This window comes from Anguilla rostrata, chromosome 8 (assembly GCF_018555375.3).
Source record: "Anguilla rostrata isolate EN2019 chromosome 8, ASM1855537v3, whole genome shotgun sequence".
Lineage (NCBI taxonomy): Eukaryota > Metazoa > Chordata > Actinopteri > Anguilliformes > Anguillidae > Anguilla > Anguilla rostrata.
Window position 1 is genome coordinate 56,931,436 of NC_057940.1, and position 10,009 is coordinate 56,941,444.

At 46.8% G+C, this 10,009-nt stretch overlaps 1 protein-coding gene across 1 annotated transcript; it reads right to left on the reverse strand.

The window, feature by feature from the left end:
- Positions 1–262: 262 nt before the first annotated feature.
- c8h6orf136 (chromosome 8 C6orf136 homolog) lies at positions 263–9,070 on the reverse strand. The gene is made up of 7 exons (XM_064345653.1): positions 8,940–9,070; positions 7,177–7,419; positions 6,200–6,992; positions 4,045–4,243; positions 3,325–3,525; positions 2,477–2,546; positions 263–2,206 (listed from the first exon to the last, which is right to left on the reverse strand). The coding sequence occupies exons 2-7, from the start codon at positions 7,273–7,275 to the stop codon at positions 2,066–2,068; spliced, it is 1,503 nt and encodes a 500-aa protein (XP_064201723.1). The 5' UTR covers positions 7,276–7,419; positions 8,940–9,070; the 3' UTR covers positions 263–2,065.
- Between the last annotated feature and the right edge of the window lie 939 nt (positions 9,071–10,009).

A 10,009-nucleotide genomic window follows, 5' to 3' on the forward strand; every position in this document is an offset into this window, starting at 1 on the left:
CAATATGAGATTTTCCCTGCAACTGCCTGCTCAGCTTACTGAAACTACAGTCTCACATGGTGCACTTCTTTCTTCCCTTCCCACAGCAGTGCAATGTCCAGGCATTGCACTGTGGGAAATGGATGCTAGCGTTTATGTTTCACACAAATCACGTTTGTGCCATAGATCCTGTGGTTTCGGAGGCACAGAAACCAGGCAGGGGTTTCAGAAATGACGATGATGATGATGGTGATGGTGGAGACAGAGGAATCATTGCAGCCAGTGGAGTTACATGTCATGCTTTATTGTTCTCACAAAAAAGAGCAGATCACTGAAATGTTACAGAACCATTTACACTGAAGGGGGAAAAAGCGGGAACAGAAAGCAGCCAATCCCATCATCCCTGGCGTTTCCTGCCAATCAATCCCATCAGCCCTGGCGTTTCCTGCCAATCAATCCCATCATCCCTTGCATTCCCTGCCAATCAATCCCAACAGCCCTGGCGTTTCCTGCCAATCAATCCCATCATCCCTTGCATTCCCTGCCAATCAATCCCATCAGCCTGGCGTTTCTGCCCAATCAATCCCAACAGCCCTGGCGTTTCCTGCCAATCAATCCCATCATCCCTTGCATTCCCTGCCAATCAATCCCATCATCCCTTGCATTCCCTGCCAATCAGTCCCATTAGCCCTGGCGTTTCCGCCCAATCAATCCCATCATCCCTTGCATTCCTTGCCAATCAGTCCCATTAGCCATGGCGTTTCCTGCCAATCAATCCCATCATCCCTGGCATTTCCTGCCAATCAATCCTGAGCGTGTTTGTCCCGTGTAGTCACACAAAATCAACAAGGAGCGTAAATTCCGTACAGGACTTAACCTGACGCTGCATGTAGTAAAGCATCATGAATTTGATGGGTGGGGGGAGAGTTCAGATAATCAGTGACAGAACAGCAGTTAAAGGTCAACACTCTAACCCCGCCCTTGGACGAGCTCAGGGCCAATCAAAATGCCGCGTTTCGGAGGCCGCCACCCTCTGCTCCTCCTCGTCCCCGGCAGCTATACGACACGCGTGCTGCAGCCTAAATATAAATATATCTGTAATTACACTATATTTACATCAGAATTACCGCGCGCTTCCTAAGCAGCACAGCACACTCGTGGCTGGTTAGAGGGGCCTGGGGGCGGAGTCTGTGAAGCTGGGCCAATGGTGCAGAAGGCTGGCGGTTTAGTGCCACTGCTTCGCCAATCAGAATTGCGCGCTTCAGAAAATGGGCGGGCTCCAGGGACAGAACGCACCTACAAAGGCGATTAAGCGGCTGTCCAACCTTGAGGGGAAGAGACGGGCAGGGTCAGAAATTATTGGGGATCCCCACACCCCCTCGAAATGTAAACACCTATGTGATGGTCGGATGTTCTACCCACATAGTTAAGCTGCTTCATTTTTTTCTAAGCTCGCTAAAGTTTTGCTTTCAACGCCCGTTCAGAACGACAAAAAATCAAACATGGTGTAGCATGGCGTATTGCGATGTAGCTTAGCACGCTAACCTACAGAGCGGACTGTTAGAGTGAAGCACAGTGCTGGAGACGACCTGAGCGCGGTGGAGAATAGTGGTGGTCAGTTTGTACAACAGAGTTCATTATAGTACAACAGTCAGAGAGTCTGTGGAGGAAACCGGGAGCATCTCAGAGTCGCTCTGTGCACGCATGTGTGAATATTTACACGTTTATGAGCCGTTTTTCCCCCAGCTTTCACTGTTTTACCCCTGATGCTTTTCCGATAAGAAACTCAACAGTGGAAGGACCAGATATTCAGCATAATTGTACACAGGACACCACCCTGCTTGACCACCAGGGGGAGTGGAAGAGCGTCACTGAGGAAACGCAGGCGCCACGCTGTGGCCTACAGTTGAAATGCTTTTGCTTTTTTTTTTTACATTTACTGTGAATACAGGGGAAAAAAACTATCTCGAGACATTGGGGTTAAAGTCAATCTGTACATTTTCATCCAAGCTTTTCATACAGGCCTCATCTCTTAAGATCTCTCTCCCTCTCACGCTAACATTCTCTCTCCCCATCTCTCTCTCTCTCATTGCCTTCCCACTCTGAAAGACGAAAGGATGAAGGGGAAATTTAGGGCAGGTCTGTGCTCCTGGATCCCCAGGGCAACCAGCGCTCCTGCCAGCAGTGATGTCACACGGGGCAGGACAGGGGGCATGGCTTCCATCACCTGGAAAGGAAGGGGAGAGGTCATCGCGAGAGATTTTCACACATTTAAAAAATACCTTTAACCCTCAGTGCCTCTAACCACAGACAGGAAGCGCTCCAACCGCAGACAGGAAGCACTCCAACCGCAGACAGGATGCGCTCCAACCGCAGACAGGAAGCGCTCCAACTGCAGACAGGAAGCGCTCCAACCGCAGACAGGAAGCGCTCTAACCACAGACAGGAAGCGCTCCAACCGCAGACAGGAAGCTCTGGCCAGGTGTGACGGCCTCACCTTTTCCACCCTGTGCCGGTGAACGAGCCCGTCCGGCCCCAGGTAGAAGGTGGAGAAGGCATCGTACGTCCTGGGAGAGAGAGTGTGAAGGTTAATACTGCAGGTACAGACAGGCTCAGGTACTCAACCGTGTTACATACTCACACCTTCTGTTCCATGATTATAATTATTTCTGTAATTGGCAGGAATGCCCTCATAACTCATCTGTGCAGCAGATTAAAATATTTGTTTTTACCAAGATCTGTGCATACCTGTGCAGGTAAACACTGTAAAGGACTGTGTTCTTGTACAGGTGAGCTTTGAGGTTTATGTACCTGCACAGGTGAACAGTGAGGTGTATATATCTGTACATGTGAGGAGTGAAGTGTATATACATGTACAAGTAAGCAGTGAGGTGTATGTACCTGTACAGGTGAGCAGTGAGGTGTACGTACCTGTACAAGTGAGCAGTGAGGTGAATGTACCTGTACAGGTGAGCAGTGAGGTGTATGTACCTATACAGATGAGCAGTGAGGTGTATGTACGTGTACAGGTGAGCAGTGAGGTGTATATTCCTGTACATGTGAGCAGTGAAGTGTATATACATGTACAGCTAGGCAGTGAGGTGTATGTACCTGTACAGGTGAGCAGTGAGGTGTATGTACCTGTACAGGTGAGCAGTGAGGTGTATGTACCTGTACAGGTGAGCAGTGAGGTGTATATACATGTACAGCTAGGCAGTGAGGTGTATGTACCTGTACAGGTGAGCAGTGAGGTGTATGTACCTGTACAGGTGAGCAGTGAGGTGTATGTACCTGTACAGGTGAGCAGTGAGGTGTATGTATAGGTGAGCAGTGAGGTGTATGTACCTGTAGAGCTGGCTCTTGTCCCTCCTGTAGAAGCGCAGCAGCAGCAGGTGAAAGGGTAATCCGCGTAGCCGCCAGCGAGCGCGCACCGTCCCATCCTCGCTGTGCTTGGTGAGCTTCAGCACTTCCAGCCGCACGTCCGTGAAGTAGCAGGCGCACAGCAGCTTCCACATGGTCAAGGTCAGCTGGTACACACCTCGCCCCCTGGTGGTGGGGAGGGAAAATCACACTCGCAACCAGAGAACAACCAGGACAGAGAGTCATTCTGCAAGCAGTCCTTCCTGTCTGGACAAAAGAGTTCCTGTGAAGACCTCTCTGTACTCATGGCTACTCTTAAAGGTAAAATTATCAGCTGTAACAGCTAGTATGCTTTTTGAAGAACAACCTATTTTTCCTTAGATCAGACTAGTGTGTTTTGTGTTCACAGTATTGAGTGTGATTCTTGATTATTTTCTAAAACTAGCATTGCATTTTTACCTCTTCAGACTGCAATGATTTTAACCTGTAGCCCACTGTCAGAATATGAGCATTTTATGACTGTATAACACTTCTCACACACAGACTCTAGTTTTGTTTTCTTATCTTGTCTGAATGTGTGGTAATGGAATAGTACATTGTTTGTTTGTCATAACATAGTAACTTGTATGACTGTGTAGTAATGGAAGACTAACAGAGTAGTACCTGGTCTGAGCGTGCAGTAATGCTGTAGTGATGCTGTAGTACCTGGTCTGAGTGTGTAGTAATGAAGCAGTAACAGTGTAGTACCTGGTCTGAGTGTGTAGTAATGCTGGAGTAACAGTGTAGTACCTGGTCTGTGTGTGTAGTAATGGTGTAGTGATGCTGTAGTAACTGGTCTGAGTGTGTAGTAATACTGTAGTACCTGGTCTGAGTGTATGGTAATGCTGTAGTAGTGGTGTAGTACCTGGTCTGAGTGTGTAGTAGTGGTGTAGTACCTGGTCTGAGTGTGTAGTAGTGGTGTAGTACCTGGTCTGAGTGTGTAGTAACGGTGTAGTACCTGGTCTGAGTGTGTAGTAGTGGTGTAGTACCTGGTCTGAGTGTGTAGTAGTGGTGTAGTACCTGGTCTGAGTGTGTAGTAGTGGTGTAGTACCTGGTCTGAGTGTGTAGTAGTGGTGTAGTACCTGGTCTGAGTGTGTAGTAACGGTGTAGTACCTGGTCTGAGTGTGTAGTAGTGGTGTAGTACCTGGTCTGAGTGTGTAGTAGTGGTGTAGTACCTGGTCTGAGTGTGTAGTAGTGGTGTAGTACCTGGTCTGAGTGTGTAGTAGTGGTGTAGTACCTGTCATGAGTTTAGTAAGAGTATCTATCTGAGTGCAGACTGGCTGAACACCAAGTAAGAGTTACACACCGACTCGCAACAGCACCATAGTAAGAGTTACACACCGACTCGCAACAGCACCATAGTAAGAGTTACACACAGAGCCACAACAACACCACAGTAAGAGTTACACACCGACTCGCAACAGCACCATAGTAAGAGTTACACACAGAGCCACAACAACACCACAGTAAGAGTTACACACAGAGTCACAACAGCACCACAGTAAGAGTTACACACCGACTTGCAACAGCACCACAGTAAGAGTTACACACAGAGCCACAACAACACCACAGTAAGAGTTAACACACAGAGTCACAACACCACAGTAAGAGTTACACACAGAGCCACAACACCACAGTAAGAGTTACACACAGAGCCACAACACCACAGTAAGAGTTACACACAGAGTCACAGCACCACAGTAAGAGTTACACACAGAGCCACAGCACCACAGTAAGGGTTAACACACAGAGCCACAGCACCACAGTAAGAGTTAACACACAGAGTCACAACACCACAGTAAGAGTTACACACAGAGCCACAGCACCACAGTAAGAGTTAACACACAGAGTCACAGCACCACAGTAAGAGTTAACACACAGAGCCACAGCACCACAGTAAGAGTTAACACACAGAGTCACAACACCATGAGCTGGCTCATTATTCGTAGGACAGTGAAGATGTCGGGTTCCGGAGAATTCCTGCAGTTTCTCCCACACTCTCTTAGTTCATCATTTATTTACCTGTTATTTTTTCCCCAGATGAACCCTGGAGACCACTTTTTAAAAAATGTGCATTATATCAGCTACATTTTGCAGAATGCGTCCATTATGTGTTCTTTCTAATCACATAAACATGTCTATAATAATCATATTCATTCTGTCTATAATAATCATATTCATTCTGTCAGCAGTGCTAGAGGCAGACTGGTCTACAGAGGCCCCAGCTGAGCTGGTGCGCTATCTGACATTTTCCACAACCTTTAAGCCCTTTCCCTGCCCAGTATCACCCATACTCGTGTCTTCTGATTCGCTCTGAGGCTGAGGCACTGGGAGAATGAGCACTGAGGCCTCAGCCATACTGAAGACGTCATCCACCCACGTTAGGACCTGCTTCCTTGGCTGAGCGCTAGCAGCTATCCCAGCTAACACAGAACGCTCTCACAATGCCGCTGCCATCTAGTGGCAGTGTTACCACACTGACAGAACATTCCAGTAATATTGTGAGGACACTGAGTGTTAGCTGGGTTTAGCCTTTGCTTGTTGGTTTGTTCGTTCCTCTCCTGTTTATGATTTATTTTTTGTGAACCTTTGTTTCTGCTCTTTTACAGCAATTCCCTGTTTAATGCCCCCCCCCCCCCAATTAGCCTAACCTGCATACCCGGAGACAGACACAGGGAGAACACACAAACACCACACAGAGAGACCCAGGCTGGGATTCGAACCCCTAACACAGATACCCTCATTCAACAACTAGAGCAGGGCTGCCCAACCCTTCCCCTGTAGATCTACCATCCTGTAGGTTTTCATTCCAACCCTTAACAAGGCCACACCTCATTCAACAGCTGGAGATTTCTCTCGCACTCTCTTGTTCTGTCTCGCTCGCCCTCTCTCACCTCAATCCTCAGCCTTTCGTGCATCAGCGCCAGTTTCTCCTCCCTCTCTCGCTCCCTCTCTCTCTCCTCCCAGTCTCCTCCCTCGCTTTCCGCGTGGCTGCAGTGAGACGTGGGGGGCCACCGCAGTGGGCCTCCAGCCTGCAGGCCCGGCCCAGTCCACAGGCTCGATTTGAGCCCAGCCCCAGGCGAGGGCTCCGTCTCTGGGCAGTGGAAGCAGTAGAACTGGGACCCCCACACGAAGGGGGCGGGACAACGTTCCGCCTCGAACAGGCTCCGAAATGACCCCATCTCCCTCTCCCTGATCTGTCCATCTCTCCGTCTTTCGCCTCCCCCGCCCTCTCCCCCTCCGCTAACGCTGATGTCGTCCTCCCGACGTCCGTCGACGGTGGTTAGCGGGAAGAGGAATTCTCCCGGCCTGCCGAGGCCAGAAGCCAGGAGCTCGCCTAACCGGGTCTGCCCGAGCAAGTGTACTTCCACCAGGGCGCTCTGCCCCCCATGCTCCCCGGGTTCCGACAGCACGCACAGGCTGACGGTCTCTTCCCAGTCCTCCTCCAAGCTGCCCGTTCGGACCTGATGCCCCGTGTGATGAGCGGGGAGCAGCGGCGAAGAGCCCACAGGGGATTGGCCAACGGTCTGATGATGCGGGTGGCTGGGCGGGGCTAGAGCTCGGGAAAAGATGCTTATTGGTCGAGAAAGGTCGCTGTGCTGTAAATCCAGTGCCTGGAAATCAAGAGGCAGAAATAAGATTAAAGCACATCATTCTGTAAAACAAAGAGAGAAAATATTTCAAGTTAAATAAAGTTTTATGGGAACCATTTTCTGAAATGTTTTTCTTCTCTTATTATATTTTCCTACCTGGAAGGCAGGCTAATTAAACCGTATGATTGATTGACAGGTCCCATACCTGAGTGAGACTCCAACACTGTCGCTTGATTGGATGCTGGTAGCCATGGCTCCTCCCACACCTCACCCAAAAAGCAACGCCCCCTCTGGACACAGCCATTCAGCTCAGGGGGGAGGGGTAACCCCAATCACTGATTGGTCAAGTTAACGAGCTGACATCACACAAAAATCACAGGCAAAGAACAAGATGATTTTCTTCCTTAATCTTTCTCTCCCTCTACGTTTTGCTTCTCTTGATTTTTTCCTGCAAAAATGTATATGATGGTGAAACGCCAGATACAATTGTTTATGTGCAAACAAGCAGCTAGAACAACTGAATCATCCCAAGCCAAAACAATAATGTGAACATCAAAGTGAGAGAACATAAAAAAGTTAATAGAGTAAGTAAGTAAGAAAATAGAGATTTTAGAGTACCAGCATGTCAGACAACCTTGATCTCAAAAACCGAGTAGAATGGGTGCAACTGGAACTGGTGTAAACATTTCATTTTTGTTCAGTGTTAGAATAAAAAAATAATCATTCATTATAGTGAACAGATGGGATATGTATGTACAGCACTAAACGACCATTTCTGAGCGCAGGTTTTTCTTAATAACTTCCAGGATACGTATGTACAGTTAAATGGTACTCCAAGAAAATGACCAGTCATGTCTTGGACGAAATAAAAATGGGTATAAGTCTTGCGACAAGTTTATCCTCACTTTTATCCGGATCGTTTTATCCACACATTTTAAAAGCCCAGGAATCGAACCCAAAACGTTTCAATTATAAGCGCAGTTCCCTAACAGACATGCTAACCCTTTTAATGCGCTTAAAAAGTGGGATGTTACGATACGTTTATGTTTGCTTCTGTGAAATCCACGCGCCAGCAAAATCGTAAACAGCACTCCCCGTGCATGTGTCACTTTGACCCCTCGCTCTCGTGGCGAAGCGCGTAAAAGTGTCCCCGGTCGCTGACGCCGCTAGCCAGCTGCAGCCTCTACCCTACGCGAGTGGGGTAGGTGTAATAGCAGGATGTCGGAGCTAACGAGCTAGCAAACCCTCAACTCTTGTTGGCCAAAAAACTTAGTACAATTGATTTTTGAGTAAAGTTACGATACAACACGGTTTTCAACCACTTCGAGAGGTTTAGGATCCCCGGGTAACTTAGTACCAGTATATTGGCAGTTATCTACTTGGCTATTTTCGAGGATGCATTTCATTATTTAAGAACTCAAGAGACTAAAAGGCATTTTCCTCAAAATCATTTAGGCTTGACTGACGTTCATTTTTGTACATTTTCATGGGATACAGCACCTTACCAAGATAACAAGCATGCTTTTACGCAGAGCAAAATCATGCCATGACGCTAGCGAGTGAGCTACCAACTGCATATCTGTCCTTAGGAACAGTAACTTAAGGTAGCTAGCAGCAAGACGCACATGCTCTAGTTAAGCGAAGGCTAATTCACTGTACACATCGTTCGTTGAATACACCGTATACATTGCTTGCACACAAGACAGCAAGTTCGCCAGGAAGCTAATTAGCTTTGCATGCATTCCTCTTAGATTGCTAAATTAGCTAGTGCTAGCGAACAGTTGGCTACATATCTAGGTATCTGCCAACTGTAAATGAGACCCAGATTGCGATGAGCTAGTTAAAACAATCACCTCAGCAGCACAGTAATCGAAAGGGGATGTCCCTTCTAGTGTGCACAAAATTCAATCTGTGATTATGAAAGTTTCGAAGCCACTACTGATGTTACACAAATGTCATTCTGCCTACCTAGCTGTGTCCTTGCCCGGCACGACGCCACACTGCGCATGCGTTCCTCGGCTTCCAGAACAAATTACAACCACGCCCCAAACCTCACGAACCGGCTTCCCACTGATTGGTGGAAAGGTCGAGCATTTCCTCTGACATAGCCTATGTCATGCAGAAAAGCAATCGGGCATTTCAGGGAAGGGACAACATTACATTACATTACATTACAGGCTTTTGGTAGACGCTCTTATCCAGAGCGACGTACAACATGAATTAAACAGAGCAGTGTCCTAATTCTGTGCAGATTGTTGATTTTAATTCGACCGAATATCCACACAAGCCCTACAGCTGATCTAGAATTTCAATGTTTGGTCAGCAGGATTCAATTGGCGTTTTTACTACCTAGGAATTAAAGTATTTATTTTAGTCTCGAACCTATGCCCTTTTCAAACCCATCAAGTTCGCTACCAATGTTGCAAGCTGTCTCCTTATTAAAGTTTTTCACAAACACTTTCTCAAACAGATAACCTGAATCTGAAAGAGCAAAGACTCCTGTACTGATAACTCGCTAAAGCTCTTATTTTCTGTGGTTTAGTTGGTTTAATGAAATGTATTTTGCTGTTTGATGCTGGTTAACGTATTGCCCTAAAAGCTGTGAATTCATGTTACTGTAAGTGAGCACAACCTAGGGGAAAGGGCACGTAGAGCAGAACTGAAATTCAATTCATTAATGAAAAATGTCTTATAACATCATGGACATTTTTTAAATTATGAATTGAACTGAAATTATTTTCCTGTATTGAATCAAAATAAATAGGACTTTCAACAGCGTAGCATTCAAGCATTATGGATGCAAAATATTTTGTGGGGAAAACAAGTTTAGGCGCTAGGTTTAAAACGGAGATGTTTAATAGAAGGTAAGTTGATGTGGTGTGCTTTTTCAAAGGGGTTTTAAATGTAAAGAGAATGGGTACTATGGACTACAGATACCTTAAACTGACAAACAGTTTTTTAACAATACTAGATGTTGCAATAGTGAAGACATAAATACGTTCTATTTCCACATTTAATACCGATTTTATGTTTGCCAG

Bases quoted from the DNA above. Each gene is read 5' to 3' on its own strand.
- c8h6orf136 (XM_064345653.1), bottom strand. From the start codon at position 7,275: ATGGCTGTGTCCAGAGGGGGCGTTGCTTTTTGGGTGAGGTGTGGGAGG. The intron at 2,547-3,324 runs GTACATACACCT...TCTCTCTCCCAG, and splicing joins GACAAGAGCCAGCTCTACAG to GACGTACGATGCCTTCTCCA. The intron at 2,207-2,476 runs GTGAGGCCGTCA...CTTCCTTTCCAG, and splicing joins ACCGGCACAGGGTGGAAAAG to GTGATGGAAGCCATGCCCCC.